Below are 16,838 nucleotides of genomic sequence, written 5' to 3'. Positions count from 1 at the left end.
CCAGGGAGCTCCATGGAGGAGTCCCCACAGCCCAGAGGCTGGGACAAGGCTGGATCTGAACTAACACCAGTAGGTAAGGGTTCCTCGTTATCACTTCCAGGGGCGGTACGTGAAGCTCCAGCACGATGTCCCCGATGCAGCAGCGGGCAGTGGGGATGAGGGCATCTCCCTGGTGACAGCAGTGTCCCCTGCTCAGCATCAGCACTTTTCCTCTGTTCCCATGGCAATCCTCAGCCCCACCAGCTGCACCACAAAGTTGACTTTTCCCTCTCTTTCCATAGAGATCCGTGGAACAAAGCAAAATAAAACAATTAGGCAGTGTCTGCAGGGGTCAATGTGCAGTCACTCCTTTCACACTGATTTACGGTTTCCCAAGTTCCATGCAGAAGCCAACACTGAAGCCATTCTGGGCTGCTTTTTACTCTTATTCCCGTCTTGTGGAAACTGCACAGGGTGTAAAACTGCAGCCCACCTCAACTCAACGTCCTAATCCTTGCATTTATCCCACAGGCACCATGGCCACCAAGCCACTGCCAACACCTTTGCCAAGCCCCCAGGGTTGGCCCCAGGGCTGTGGCTGCTGAAGATGGCCCTTCTCTGCAGGGGTGAGGAATAAGCAGACAAATAGAAGTTATGGGAAATCTTGTGTTAGGAGGACTGGTTAAAAGAAAAGCCCATCATTTCAGTTAAGATCCAGCACTGGTGCTGACTCAGTGAGTGAAACATCAGCACCCTTGCACTTGGGAAGCATTTTGGCTGCTGCACCTGAACGCTGGGAAGAGCACCCTCTTTTTCTAGACCTGGGGTACAACACTGACATCCATCCTGGGGAATCCGAATTTTCACTCAGAATTTAAGTCAGGGTAAGCACGGGGTCTGTTGGGTTGCAGAAGCCCCCCGCTGCTGCAGGCAGCTAGCCCTAGACACCTGACCCTGCTCGAGGCACAATGCCTTCCCACACCCAAGGGCTACAAAGGCTCGTTAGGAAATAATAACACAGCAGATTAGTCTCAGAGAATACATCTTCTTCCTGTTCACTTCCAGGGGGTGAATAGAGAGCTAGAGGGATTTGGACATTGCTGTCTTGAGTGTGAGGTTTAATTGCTTACGCTCTCTGTTAGTAATGCACTCCCCAGGCAAAACCCATGTCCACTCCCTCTTCCCAGTGAGGCAGGAACCGTAATTGAGTTGCGGCATGGGCATGACAAGCCTTCCTGTGGTGAGGCTCCCGGGCGGACAAGCCCTGCCCCAGCTTGGAGCTGTCTCCTGCTCATCTCTGGGCTGTCACCAATGCTAGTGGTACTCTGACACTGCTGCCACCCTCACAGCTAGCCCTTACAGGGGACCTGCTTGCTGCTGCTGGGTTCAGTACTTCTTTGTACCCAAGAATGGATCACCTCCACCTCAAATACACTACAGTTATGTTTCAGGCTCAGAACTGTATTTCTGGGGGTTGCAGGTCTCAGGTTGGTTATGCAGGAGGAGCTGTGACCACAGCACTGGTGCCTGCTGCTCCCCCATGGGTCCTGTAACCTGCAAAGGGGCCGTGGGGTAGCAGGTGGGCACAAAGGGAGCCAAAGGCACAAGACATGAAGGGTCAGGACATGCCCTGCACTGGGACAGGCAAAAAGCTCCACTGCAGGCTGCTCTGCTTTTCCTTCACTTGTAACCCTGAAATGCAAAGCAACATCAACCCCATACAGTGAAATAATTCTCACTGCAAAAGCAACATCAATCCTATACAGCGAAATCATCCTCACTGCCCATGGCCATGGCCCTGGCAAGGCCAGGAGCTCAAGCACTGTGCCATGTCCCTCTTCACGTCCTCCCCGCATCCAGCCTCTCACCAACGTGTGTCCTCAGAGAAACTCTGATGGAAGAAGGATGAGCTGTTAGCCCAGTTTTGCAGCTGAGGGAGGCTGCGGTGCAGGGAGGAGCCGTGGAGGACCCAGAGCAGCACCTGGCCAAACCTGGGGCACAGGGGGCTGTACTGTTGCTCCCTAGGGGCATCTCCCCCTGGCAGCCTCAGGACACCAGCAGGATGTGACAGGGCTCATCAGCATCAGCTCATGGATACAGAGATTAACCATGCCCGAAAAACACATCTCTTTGGAAAAGCCCAGCAGAGCTGACTGAGAATTACAAACCGCCCACAGAAGTTTAAAACCAAATCAGCCTAAAATGCCTCAGACATCTTTCCCCATTATGCTCAATGGCATCCTCATAACAAAATGCCACGTGTTAATTAAAAAGGCCTACAGAAACAAGAACGCTCTCCACTCAGTGGTACTGCGGGTTACTAAGGAAAGCCTCAATTTTATTTCATTCCTCCAAGCCCTGTTAGCTGTGTTTTATTTAATTCTGGGGGACTTTGCCAAGGGCCCAATGTGTTTACGCTGACAGTGGGAAGCATCCCATAAGGGCAGAGAGAAATCACTGTCATCATTATTTAAGGCATGCTATGTTGGGATTAATTTTGTATTAGCACCTTATTTATGTCTAGAACAAAACCCAGATGTTAAGCTGGGGGACACGGTACCCAAAGCACTGCTAGGGAGACATGCAAGCTCCCACGTGCGCCTGGGGAAGCAAGGCAATGCAGAACGCAGGCTGCCAGCCACCACTAATCCCCTCAAACAGCAGCTGCCCCGAGGACCCTCTGCTTTATTCCAAAACCCCAGATAAAGAAATCTGTCATCAGAAAGCATAAGTCACAGCCAGTTAAAGCCCCATCAATGGGCTTAAGGAGTTGCTTCTAAGAAGTGGTGACAGGCTGGAGAATCATTCCCTACAGATTTTGGGGTTTTGTATCAACATGCAAACAAGAATGATGCAAAACTGTAAATGCACAGGTAATAAATGCAAGTGGGAGAAAGGAAGGACAACAGTAGCAGGGATCTGGACCAGAAGACAGAAAAGTCCATTCTGGATCAGAAGAACCTTAATATCGAAGAACAGTGCAGGAACACCAAGGTTTAGGCAGGAGCTCAGCCAAAGAGAGTTACTTTTGGAGGGAGGTCTGACAGTACCACTGCAAGGGCAGGCATTGAGACTTGGTTCAGACAGTGGTTCCCATGGCACAGGGGTCCCAAGGGTCCCTGTATGGGTGGAGGAGGATGGCCTGGCCTGACAAGAGATGCTCCCAGCACCTATCACTCCCCTATTGCCCTGATCCTGGCTCACCATTGCCTCCAGCCCCAGCTCTTTCTCCTGCTGCTGCATTTTCTATTGCACTCACATTTTCTCTTCTCCACTTTCAATGGCCCCAGGAGCTCCAGGTTTTCAGATCCCAATGACATTCTGTTCTCATCACACATTTCCTTTGGAAAGCCATTGTTGTTTGCAAGCCAGAAATATTAGTCAGCATGCTATACAGTGCAACGCTAATGAGAATTAAATCGATTCATGAAAAGTACCTGCTCAGCATGTTTATTATCTATTTTTCAAACACAACTATATTAGATTTCATCTTTTTTTCCCAGTCCCAATATACTGTCCATTCTATGAGTTAAGTATATAGATAACGTATAGTTACAATCACTATCAACTACCTAATCTATATATTCCTAAAGTCTCTCTCTAGATCCAGAATGGCTTAATCAATTTTTGTAATTTTTTTATTAAAGAAAAATTTTGTATAGGCAGTCAGTGGACATATCCTTTGGGATCCCAGCTTATGTGCCAAGCTAAAAGCCAATACAATCTGAAACAGCCCTGCTATAAACCTTCTGAAAAACAGAAAAACCTCATCGATATGACAGATATGCCACTATAATTAAAGTCTTTGGTAACAGACATTATGCAGCCAAAACATTCTATTTCTAGCTGCAGCATTGATCAAATTTTGACATCCAGCATTAACTAGCTGAGGTCTGTCTGGCCTCACAAAGCGCAATGCCACAAAGCTTTTGTTAACTATCATTTATTAAAATGCCTTGTCTATCTGGTGAGACACTGGCACCTGGCGAGTACATCTTATTTCACTCCTTCCCACAGCATCTGAACCAGCCTAAGATTTTTCTCCATGCTCAGGAGTCCAGTGCTTATATTCTTTACTGCCAGATACGGAAGATTAAAATATGTGCGAACCTTGAATTTCCAATGAGATGCTCAATGCAGAAAACTGGCTCTCCCAGGGAGAGAAAATGGGCCTCAGCATACGCTCAGCTGCAGTGGGACCACAACCCAGTCGGTAGCAGGGGGAGGCTCCCAGCTCAAAAATCTCAAGAAAACATGTTTAAATTATGTGAAAATTATAAGGGCGCAGCTGGCCCACGGCTCTGAGCCCTGCAATTCTTGCACCTCTTCGGGAGGGATTTCCTGAACTTTGCATTTTCACAATGCAAAGTACATCCCACAAAACCAGCCACATTTTTCAGTCTGTTCCCTTGTCCACAGAAGAGCAATTTTCATGTACATCCACCTTCCCAGTAAGGACCAAAGACTGAACAAGTTGGGAGAAGAGATCCACTGGGTTCCATAAGGAGAACTGGGATCATCCACTATTGGAAGCACAAAGTTGATCCTCAGAGTAGCTAAAGATCCCATGCCTTAAAATACAGCTCTACAAACTGATTATGTAAAAACAGCACCATCTTGCTCAGTAGCACAGCTTCTGATGTGTATCTGGAGAGACAGCTGCTGACTTTATTGAGTAAAATAAGATTTTACTGTATTTTACTCCTGCTGTCCTCTACAGATAACAAGCCAGAGGAAGCACAATGGCATCTTGCATTTTGTGTGTGCATAGAATAAACTGCATTCCTCAACAAATTGCAGCTGCCAAGTCACTTTTGCAAACGAAGACGTTACCAGTGAAGGTAATCTACATGGATGGTAATTGCCAAAGTGTAATTAAGGGCAAAGTACAGTCTGTGTGTTTAAAATGACAATGCAGGAGGAACAAAATGCCCAGCTGCTCCCCAGGACCAGGCCAGATCAGTCCACTGGCCGTTACAGAAATCCTATTTTTGCTTAGAAAAAAGAGCTGTTCTCCACCAGCAGCCTGAAGCACAGCTCACACAACTTCCCTCTGCACCGGCCCTTTTCAGAAAAAAATCAGACTCCAAGCACCAGGCAGTTTTTGCAGATATTCAGTTCAGTCTTGGCCATAATTCCACAACAGACACAACCTCTGCACCATGCACAGGAAAACTGCCCAGCCAGCCCCAAATCCCACAGGTCATTTTAGAAACAACCGTATCCTAGTACATCTCACCCAGTAAATTCCTGGAAAATCACATATCACATCATCATAAAATCTGTGCCACTGAGCAACAGGAGAGAAAGATTGCACGCAACTGTTGTGTATCCACCCACCAACCACATTCCCAGGGGACAAGGTTGCAGCAACTTCAGATCTCACCACTCTTCCTCTCATTTCCAAACGCTACCAAACGCATAAGGCAGCAGTTACCCTCCTGTCTAGAAATGAAAACACCATCATAGATATTTAATAGCTACCTTCGATTGCAAGAACTCCTTGTGTCTATGTCCCACAATATACAAAACAAAAAACAGGCCTGTTTGAGTCGGAGGCGGATGGTGGCAGGGGGGGGAAACATGCAGAATTTGAGTGTGAAGCTTAAAAATATGTTTTAATTTGAGATAGGTAAGCACATGTGCACCAGCCCATGGATGGTTTATGGACAGTGTTTTCACGCATGCACAAACCCCTGAACAACAACACTCCATGGGGACGACAGAGGAGAACCACCATCTCCCAACCCACTGATGTGGCCAATGCCTCGACCCTGCTGCCAGCACAGACCGGTGCAGAAATCTGGAAAGAAACACGTTTCCAAACGCTTCCTTTTCTGGAGAGGAAGGAGCTGATCTTTGGGATTCATGCAGAAGAGACGGTACATTCCTGCCACTCCACCACACTTCTACCCTGAACACAAACCACACAGGCCAATACACCTCTAGGGTGACACATTTAATGACATTTCATTTCAATTTCAGTATTTTATTTTTTTTTTTACAAGCAAAATATTTGTAACATAGATAAAACTGTCTAACACCCACATTTTTATTTTCTAGTTGTGCCAGTATTTTACATGCCAATGGAGCATGGCTCAGCAAACCAGTGGTAACACGTGAAGCCGGGGATCTTCACTCTGCTATTTCAATCCACTCATTGCAGCATAACAACAAAAGGTTTCCGTGCCCATGAGTCCCAGCAAATGTGTTTCCACATGGGGCCAGCTCACATGCCTCTACCCTAGACCCTACCCTTCACACTCCTCTTCCTCACCATGCAAAACCGCCCTGGCAGCCACAGGGCTCACGCACGGAGTTGCTTGCACCTTGGATCATGCCATTCCATCCTCTGGAAGGCTGCCCTTGACCCATGCATGTGCCCTGCAGACCTTGAGAAGGCAGGGCTGTGACTGCAGGAAGTTCAGCTCAGGGCATCACCCAGCCTCCAGGAACGCCACCACATCGGCCCACGGACTTTGGAGCTCATTTGGCAGACCTTCACCTCCTAAAGGAAAACCTGGCTTGTGTTTCATGCTCAGAAGATAGCCCTCAGTTTCTGTATGAATGCAGATGACCATATAAACCCTAATTCTGACATCCATACTTGCGCACATGGAGTCTTCTCACTTCTTCAGACCCTTCTGAAAACTAACCCCATTTCTTTCACATCTCCTCCTTTGTCCTGGTGCTCAGAGCAAAGGAACATTCACTTTAGCCTGGCCTCCACCAACAGCTTGCTCTGTAGCCCTGGGTAGGTTTGTAGCTGGTTATCCAGTTCTGTAAGAAATGTAATAAAACCACACTGCACCAGCTGACAGCACCTTGTGCAGAATTAGGGTTGGTTAAGATGTTGCTGTGCTTAGGTGAAAGCTCCAAGGAACATTCAGAATATTAATTCCTTTCTGTCATGACCAAAGACAGTGGGTTTACCTTTCTCCTGGGCTCTGGCAGCAGCTGACATGCTGAGGGAGCACAAGTGAAAACATCTCCTGGGGTGATCAAGGTGCCACACCAATTTGAGTAGATTTACCAATATCACCAAAAGCCACAGCAGCTGTAATTTCGTTGGGAATACAAGAAGGGAATCCACAAGAGGTGGCTGATGAAGAAACAAATTAGGATATATTTTCCCGAGTTCTGAAGCTTCTAAGAGGCTTATAGGAACAACAACCAACAATAAATAACTACAATTCCTGCCACAAGAGGGGATGCAGACCCATCCTTTCAAATCACACCCCCAGCCCTGGCAGAACAAGCTCAGGCCCTCAGTATATGCACACGTTAACTGTAGTGTAGCTGCACCCATCAGAATCTGCTCCCCATCTCTGTTTTGCCGTGCAGGAGCCACAGTCTCTGCAGACAGCCACTGTGGATTCATCAGCCTCGCAGGCAATTCCAGATCATCAATATGAAATTGCTCTCATACTGCTGTGATAATTTACTCTGGAAAATTTTCAAAGAAAAGAATTTGACCTGAAACCTTATTTGCAGAAGCAACTTCAAGGCTTTCTGTAACCAAATAATAATTGGGTTTTTCTGACCACAAACAAGTGGCTGATGAAAGAAGCACTGTTCAGTTCTCTCTGCAATAGCACCAACGTCTGACCCCTACGCTAACAAGGTATTGTCTATTCTTGACAAAATTGATAGCAAATAAAATACAACACTTCTCACATGGCAAATCTCTGCTTGTTCCCCAGCCTTCTCCAGTAATGCACTGTCATTTCTAACAAGTGACAGTAGTGCCATGCTTCCTCTGCCATTTGGAAACCAGGTCATTTCGGAGGGTTTGCTCTACCGAGGGTTTGCACGAGGCAGAGGGACTGCTGCTGTTTCAGTGGGACACACAGAGCAGAGCACATGTGTGCTCCCATCAGTCCTGCATGAACTGTGCTCACCATGGGGTACGTGACATTCCTACAAGTCCCCTGGAAGGCTGAAGCGTTGAGGGTACCATAGGGTTTGGGTTTTCCCACTGGTAAATTCCCACCTCACATAGTGCGAGACAAAGATAACCACATGCCATCCTCAAACACGTAGGACCAAGTGCCTACCGGTTATCGAGTAGCTACCCCTCAAACCAACAGGGACTCCACTTTTCAGTGATGCCCAAATTGACGCCAGGCTGCGCAGGCAGAGGCCATTCCCAGTGCCCCTACCCACGCTTAGGAACCCACCTTCATGCATGATGCTACACACCCTGGAGAGAACACGACCCCTATGCGAGCTCCAGAGGAGCTTTCACAGACTGGTAGCACCTCCATCAGGACCTTGCCCGCTACCACTGACAGCATTTCAGTGAGGGCCTTGCTTGCTGCACAGTCTTTGCCCATGTTCATATACAGCTTCCAGGAGAAGGCAACCTGCAAGGTTTCAGCTAGAAAACAGATCTGCCAGGTGTACTGACAGAGAGGGATCACAGACACTTGCGCTGCCATTAGTCTTGTACAGGGCAAACCAAAGCATCGTGCGAGTCTCATCCTTGCTGGAATGTGGCCACAGACGTCATCCCTATGTACATGATCCCTTTGAGCTCCTGAAGAGTGAGTCAAAAATTAAAAATAAGTGGGCTGCTTAAGGCACTTTTAGTATTCCCCAGACACCTTAAAAAAAGCCTCCTACTGTGCATTACCTAATTTTTACATGACAGAAGCAGAAAATTTTTTCTTTCATGATACTACTGAACATATCTTTCTACAATGGTATTACTGTGTGTGTGTGTGCGTGCGTGTGCATATAAATATATATATATACACCTATATTTGTCTTCAACATCTCATATAGGAAAGTGATAAGCGAAGAGTTCTTTCAGGAAACTGACTCCTAAGAGGGGGACATCCTGGAGCTTCACAGCAGGTAACATCATAAAACAGGTGTGAAAATTTAGCAGAAAATAGACATTTCAGCTGGTGAAGAAATAACAGCACTAGAAATATTTTCAACGGGTCTCCATAACAACTTGTATTTCTGCCTCCCATTAAAAGAAGAGTAAATATGTCACTAGTTTTTCAGTGCACATTTAGTGGATGTTTTCCTCAGCTGCCTTTTGTATCCTTTGTATTTAAAATGATATACTTGGAAATAAATTTAAAAGGAAAAAGGAGATGAAACCCAAGAAACTCTCAGCTTTGACTGTTACTTTGTCTTCAAACTTATTGTGCATTTCAGGTGGTTTTCTTCCGAGCCCACAAACCATATGTATGGAAATGTTGGAGAAGAGAATGAAGAACACTGCCCTGACAGCCTGCAGCTCTGCTGAGATACTGCTGAGCAAGAACGATAGGTTTCTGTGGCAAATACATTTTCAATGCTATAAATAAAAATATTACTTTGAATAGAGTCAACAGCAAACCTGCCAGTATTGCTTTCACCATCCCTGGGACCCACAGGCTGGGAGGGGTGCGATCCTGCACCCATTGCAGCCCAGTGACTTTGCTGATGGACTTCGCTACCACAACGCACTGGCAGTGCTGTGCTGGCTTTGCCAGAGCCTCACCAGCGCTGGACTGTGAAACCCTCACCCACCACACAGACCAGCAACCTTGGACCCAAAGTCTGCCTTACTCCAGTTTTTGTGAACAGGTCTGGCATCAGTCCCTGTTCCTGCACCCCGGGTTCAGGCCGTGGGAGAGGAGGGAAGGCTCTGGGAGCAGACAAACTTTTCAGCATGAAGCCTCATGGTTTCTGGTATTCTTGGCAGCAGGGAGTAACCTCCGATGAAGAACACACCACCTGTGCTCAGGACTGTAGACAAGAGACCCCACTGCGTAAGCAGCGGTCTGCTAACCTATTTCCCGGCAAAAGCAATTGGAAACTCTCAGAAGACAAAAAGATAATGAACAAATAACCTTCACGGTAGCCAGCACTGCAAAAAACCAAGGTTCCCCTTTGTGTTGACTGCCTATTATTAATGATCCTGTCAGGTCTCCTAATGAACTTTGTGCTTCATGTGGAAAACGTGGGGTTTGTCCAAGAGAATAGTCCAGAGCTCATTTTCATTTATTTCCAATCTTACGCAAGAAAGTTGTTACATTCTGAATCTAAGAAACCGCATTTTTCTATTTATTTTCTCACGTCTCCACTTTCTTGTAGTACTACTGAGGTTTGAAACAAAACGCCACTGTCTTTTCAGGAAAATGCTTGATGCATCGAGCAATGGCAAATCATTAATTATTTCAAGCCTTTTATACCACCACTGACACCACAGTGAAGAATTTAAAACATTTCCTCAGACAAGCAGCTCAGTCACAGCAAAACCGCAGCGCAAGAGCATTGCTTAGTTTTTTCAAAGCTTGCTTTATTCTAACAACGCTTGCAAGGCTGCCTCGCTGGCAAACTGCTTTGCATTTGTGCTTGGAGACACAGAGCACAAGGTGGTAAATATAAATTAAATATACTGCTAGATCACACCCTTGCCATGGAGATGAACAAAAAACCATCAGGAATGGCTGCCCCTCTCCACCAGCCAAGCTGGTCCCCGGGGACGTGTCTCAGGGCAGTGACACCCACAGGAGTGGGGACCCCAGCACCCATGGCCAGCAGTCTGCACAATGCCAAGAAACGGAGCATTAATGGGCACTGCTGCCTTCTCCCAGCTGACAGTCCCCATGCTGCAAATTACTGTGTTTATTGCTTTAGAAAGTGCCTCCATGGCATGTAATATTATTAAAATATCAGCCTTTCTGAGGCAAGAAAGCCCCATGTCTTTGTGTTCAGGCAGCTTCTGGGATCCCCTGCGTCCCAGCAAGCGGCTGAGACCTGCAGTCCTGTTCACTGGCTGACACACTGTCCCCCAGAACCCAGCAGAGACAGACTCTGGGACAGTGTCCTCCCCAAAACAGAAAAGTACTGGAATATGCAAAAAAACCCCAACTCAACAACAAAACCACTTAACGGAGGAGCCAACTCAGCTGCCTCGACTCACTGTGCACAGTCCGGCTGCCTGCAGGAGCTCTGCCCCCCTAACACCATCCCGGAGCCTGCCCAGGCCAGGGACTGGGGCATGAGATCTCCAGGCTCCTCCACCTGCTCGGATGGGCTGTTTAGGCGTGAAAATTAGGGAAAAAAGAGAATGCGGCTTCATCTAAGCTCAGACAATGAACCATTCATACAACACGAGAATACTACCAAAGTAAACTTCAGATAATCAAATAAAAAAGGCTTTCTTTTGAAACAGAATATTCAGGTATTATCTAGCAGCACTGAGCCCCCACTCACAAGCCTTTATCAAGTACAACCAGAGGTTAATTTTGTTGACAGGTTTAACCAGTGCCATTATCTGAAATGTAAATAAACCCTCTTAAAATCAGCTCTGTCTCTGAGTGCTTCCTTCTTTTCCCCAGAATGGAGAAGCCAGATGACATGTCAGACAGGCCACACTTCAGGGAGGGCATAAAGCCCATCCACATCCCCACACGCCGCCAGGATGAGCGGCACAAACACACAGGTACAGCAGCAAAAATACACGTTACAAACTTCCAGCGAGCAGCCTCATTGCCCAGATGTGCACCGTGATTAACAGCACTGCGTATGAAATGATGACTTATGCTTTGGACGGTTTCTCTCTATTTAAGTAAAAATAGAAATACATAAATTAGAAACAACAGGCGTAGAAACAGCCTGGGTGAGGAAACACTATAGATCTCAGCAAGACGTGAAATATCTGCACTCATGAGGGAATGACCTTCAAAACTCATTCACTGCTCACAGCCTGTATGGTGACGGGTTTTCTCACTTGCGAGACATTATACGTTCCTACTATGTACGCTATAATTCTGCACGGACTATAAATACTTGGCATATAAGGCAACATGAAAGCAATAGAAAACAAATATTTAAGTGGGGTAACCTTGACTGTGAGGGTAATACAAGCTAATTCTTTATACCTTAGGTCATGCATGCTAAATACCAGGATTCACTATTTACTATGCTAAACATAAAATAAGCCATGGAAATATGTGAACAAGTAGTATTTTCTCTTAAAAATAAAGAAAAAAGAAAAGGCATGCAAAATGACGACACCTTGTTAAATTATCTTAAGGACAAAAAATCCAGATTTTTCTCAACTGCATTGCCTACACTTTGTCTTCCAAACTACAGCTTTCCTTTTAACTTGTATCAAAAACAACCTCCGAGAGATGAATTAGTTTTGCTTATGCAAAATAAACTAGGTTGCCGTTATAGTTGTTTACTGGGTCACACTTTACAACCCAGGTGGGGGAGGTGAGGGAGGAATGAGCAGCATTAGCATTCTTCAGCCGTTATTTGCACAGAACACCGTATTATCTATTTTAGACGATTTAAGCAAAAATGCCGGTGCCTGCAGCACTCCTCGGTAACCGATCTTCAGCATTTATCATTTAAAACATGTTTCCGCCTGTAAAGGAAAAGATGCTCCCTCCTCCTCGGAGTTGCAGGACAGGGGGATCAGGGGAGACCCAGCAGAGGTTGGGAGGTGGCAGTTGTTGCTATTTACGTTTTGAGTCGTCTTTACTCAAAACTGCCCTGAATTTGCCATTGCCTGCGGACCGGGCTGAAGCCAGCCGGCACCAGCAGGAGTAGTTACGAGTGCTAGAGCGTACAGGTTTTCGGCCAGCTCCCCTGCAGAAATGATAACTGTAGGAACAAAGAAGTAAAGGCAGCCGGAGCCAGGGCTGCTCCCCTCTGCCCTCCAGTCACAAGGTCCCGTTACCTAACTAGTTGCAGAGGAAACGGCGAGCGTGTTTCGCTAGTTTTTAGAAATACGACATCCCTCCGTCCCTGCGCGCTGAGCGATGGCCCCGCGCTGCCCCAGGCAGCGACGCAGCCCCCGGGCGGTGGGCGATGGTCCCGGGTCCTGCAGCCGGTCCTGGTCCTGCCCGCCCGGCACATGGGGCGCGGGGAGCAGTAGATGCGCACCCCGTCGCCGCCGCTCCGGACTATGGCAATACACAAGCACTCATTAGGGCAGAGCTGGGCGCTAATGAGGGAGCCAGACCCGGGCACCCCGGGATGCGGCGGAGGCCGGGAAGAGTCCACCCCTGCCCCGCAGCATTCCCCCTGCATTCCTGCCCCGCAGCATCTCCCGTACTTTACTTCGCAGCGGAGTCCTCCCCGCGATGCGCGGAGCCTCCGCAGCCAGCAGAGCAAGGGCGAGCACCGCCCGGCTCCGCGAGGTACGGCTGAGGCTCTCCCGAGCACCGGGGCGACCGTGCCGGGCTGCCGCTACTCCGCTCCGACTCCGGGGGCTGCGGGCACCCCCGTAACACCTCTCCGCGTCATCCCCGCACACCTCCGCGGCGGGAGGCGGCTAGCCGGCGGGGGGGGGCTCCGCTCCGGGGCTCCTCGCCGCCGGCAGCCGCTGCCCGTCACCTGCCGAGAGCCGAGGGGTGCTGGGGGGTCCGCGGGCGGCGGGAGCGGGGGGTCCGCCTTTGTTCACGGCGGCGGGGCAGGACCGGGCCGCCCCCGCCGCTCCGCTCCTTTTGTCTGCCGGCTGCGGGCGGCAGCGCGACCCCGGCGCGGGGCTGTCCCGCCCCCGCCGCCCCCCTCCCCGCGACCCCCGCAGGACGCTGACCTGGATGGTGCAGGTGTACTCGCTGTCGTCCAGCAGCCGCACGGTGCAGTTGTACTCGCGGTCCAGGTTCCTGCTGCTGCCACTCATCCACCTGCTCAGCATCTTCCCGAGCCGGGCGGCGGGGCGCGGCGGAGCGCGGAGCGGGCGCGAAGCGGCGGGTGCTGCCGGCGGAGCCTCCGCTCACATCCCCGCTGCCGGTGCGGTGCGGTGCGGCGCGGCGGCCGCTCCCCCCCACGCCGCCCGGCTCGGCCCGGCCCTGCCCCCGCTGCGGGCCGAGCGGCGCGGAGCGGGCGCGGAGCGGAGCGCAGTGCCCGTGCCCGGGCCGCGGCGCACGGCGGGCGGGGTGGAGGCAGGCCTGGGGGGGTGCCCGGCGCCGGCTGCGGGGGCCAATCTCGGCGCCGCGGCGGTGATGGGCTCCGCCGCAAACCAATGCGGCAGGGGCGGCGCGGCTCCGCCGCCTCCCCGGGCAGCCCCGCGCAGGAGGGGGCTCCGCGGGCGCGGAGGGGCGGAGGACTGGGGGCGGGGGGGGAGTTGCGTGCGTGGCCCTGCCCCGGCCGGCGGGAGGGGTATGCGGGGCTCCCCGGGGCCAGCGGGGCAGCTTGCGACCGGCGGGGGTCCCGCTGCAGGTGACCCCTCCTCGCAGCCTGCCCCCCGCAGAGAGGCTGTCCCGCAGCCGGGGCGGGGGAGGGGGGGAGGCAGCCCCCACTTTGTGGGAGCAGCCGGCGCTGGGGGGGGCTGCTCTGCGGCGAGCCTCGCCGAGCAGGCTGGGTGCGTGTGGCCTCTCCTGGCCCCGGGCCACCTGGGCCGGGGAGCTGCACCTGCCGTCCTGCGCAGGGGAGGCTGCGTCCCTGGGGACGGCGGGTGAATAAGCGGGACCCGGCAGGCCTGCAAGGCACTGCCAGGCACCGGTCTGTGCCGGGCTCTCTCGCCCGAGACAGATTCGGGTTAATGGGTTGGTATTCCCATAGGGGGGTCGGCTATCATGGCCCTTTGAGCACAGCAGTATGTCAGCCCTGATGCTGAAGTGGTCCCCAGGGCGTGAGCTTCTCTCTTAATTGTTCGTTTGCTATGGAAGGAAACTTTTAAAGCTCTGGTTATTAGACAAAATGGACTCTAAAAGTGATCAGCGTTGTTCGGATGCTGTTGGTGCTACTCTGGAGAAGTGAAATACCTGGTGGCAGTATCAGCAGCGACCAGGGATAGGAGCCCAGCCGGCAGTGCTGCAGATCCCTGCCTCACTGTCATGCTCCATCCACAGCCATCCCCACACAAAGCAAGGCCCCCATCAAGGGGTTCAGCATTGCTCCCACCACCACCCTGGCTCCACACACACGGACAAATGCCCAAACCAAACAAGCCACAATGAGGGTCTGTGTTAAGCTGCCTCCAGTCCATCCCCCAGCATTGCAGGCCCTGTCCCCACTGCACCTTCCTGACTCAGCTCATCTTTGCCTAGTGACTTGCCTTCATCCCCTCCAGCTGCATTCACAGGCTGCAGTGCAGCTCCTGTCCTCCCTGTGTGAGCCCCAGCCTTAGACTTCCACCGTGCAGCTGTCTAACAGGTCCTCATAGTATTTCTGCTCCAGCTTTGCTCATTCCCTGCCTTCCCAGCCAGAAAACCCGTTTACAAAACGACATTCCTCGCCTCTCCCTGGGCAGCACAGGCTCCCTTTCCCACCAGCCCTTCCAGACCTCTCCCAGCTGCAGGGCAGTATCCCTTCCTGAACTGGCCGCCCAGTGTGCTTCTTCCCAGCTCCACAAGAAAGAACTGCTCCCAGGAGCCAGTGGCTCTCAGGGCTCTTGTGTCCCTGACAGTGTGTATGTCAGTATTGTATAGTCCCCAAAGGGACAGTTCAGGGGTTGTCCCTGTGACAGGTAAGAACAAGAGATGAGTCTTTCCCAGGCTACCTCCCCATCCCCAGCCAGGCTGGCTGCACTAGCTCTGCTCATCAGCCTGGATGTATGGTTGGTCTCATGGAGGGACCAGAGAGGAGGACCAGGCTTGGTTATCTTAGTATCCAATAGGCAATTAATGTAAATGTCCAATTAATATAAAAGAGAGGGAACGCGATGTTGCAGGCAGTGGTGCTGCAGCAGTGAGACAGGGACAGTGGGCAATGTCTTGGGGAGGGCATTATTCTGATGGAAAAAATAATGGCAAACCCAGAGACTTCACCTCTGCGGAACGTCTGTCAGGAGACTGAATTTTGCAGCTCCCCAGGAAGGTGGGTTGTGCCCAGCACGTTGTTAGGAGGCGTGAGGCAGAGCCCAGAAAAACAACGGCACTTTTCACAAAGAACAGGACTCGCTCCTGAACCATCTGGGCACTTTTACAAAGATGCTTGTATTCACTAAAGTAGCTGCTACTTTGTCATGTATCCCACTCTGCATAAATTGTTCATCTGCCTTAGAGCTCCCCTTCTGAACCAGCTGAACTGTTAATGAAGAATGGGATCCTCAGCATTAGCAGGTGCTGCTTTCATCATGAACAGAAGCTTCTGAGCCAGCTGAGCAGCTTAATGAAGAGAGCATTCATGCCACAGCAGCCATGGCTTTGTCAGGGAGCCTCTCACCCATGCCATGGCTTGGCTATTAACTTTGTTCCTTGACCAAGTGAACAGTTTTGCTGAGGTTCCAGTTTTTGACAGAGAAACCACATTTTTTTACAAAGACCCTCACTGAGGCAATGTGGGAGCCCCTTGATGGAGTTCATCCCCCTCTGCTGCCTCAGAGTCATCCCCAGAACAAGGAATGTTGCTGGAGCCAGACATCTGAGGGCAGCTCCACGCTTCTCTCTCAAACTATCTGAAAAGGTTTCCACTGAGCACATCAAAGGCTGGCAGGTGCCTTTATAAAAATACTCTGTTCCCCAGCTTTGATTGACAAGAATGTAGTTTTGATGAGTAACATCTCTTTTTTCTTTTTAATAATTAACACAGTAAATCCTACAAATCCTCCATATTTGGATTCTCCGTTATTTGCAGCTTTGAATTAAAAAATCCAAAGTGCAGTTTTCCAAATGTATATTTAAAGTGAATTCTTAGATGTATTTGTTTTCCAGTAGGTTAAATTTCACTAAGAGATTGTGTCTTAAAACCCTAGGAGGACAGAACAAGGTTGTCTCTGCTGTTGAGAGGAGCAGAGCTGAACTCCAGCAGTTTCATTCTAAGAACCAAGGCTGCACCAGCAGCCCCATCCCATCACACCCAGCTCATCAGCCCTGTTGTGGCTTCTAGGTTTGCTAGGCTCTGGGCCAAACATGCCTGTTTAATCAGCACAGTCAGGCCTAAGTATCTCTGATATA

At 50.2% G+C, this 16,838-nt stretch overlaps 1 protein-coding gene across 4 annotated transcripts in view; it reads right to left on the bottom strand.

Annotated features, from left to right (window-relative positions):
* FRMD5 (FERM domain containing 5) overlaps nucleotides 1-14,025 on the bottom strand; it is a 111,879-nt gene extending 97,854 nt beyond the window's left edge. For all 4 annotated transcript variants that reach the window (XM_055817344.1, XM_055817353.1, XM_055817347.1 and 1 more), the window contains exon 1: nucleotides 13,535-14,025. In XM_055817344.1, the coding sequence (XP_055673319.1) occupies nucleotides 13,535-13,636 (102 nt within the window). In that variant the 5' untranslated portion in view covers nucleotides 13,637-14,025. The remainder of the gene's footprint in view (nucleotides 1-13,534) is intronic.
* Between the last annotated feature and the right edge of the window lie 2,813 nt (nucleotides 14,026-16,838).

Source organism: Falco peregrinus, chromosome 1, assembly GCF_023634155.1.
Source record: "Falco peregrinus isolate bFalPer1 chromosome 1, bFalPer1.pri, whole genome shotgun sequence".
In the NCBI taxonomy this organism is placed as follows: domain Eukaryota; kingdom Metazoa; phylum Chordata; class Aves; order Falconiformes; family Falconidae; genus Falco; species Falco peregrinus.
The sequence above is the reverse complement of the archived record's forward strand: the minus strand, read 5'-3'. Positions and strand labels throughout refer to the sequence as shown.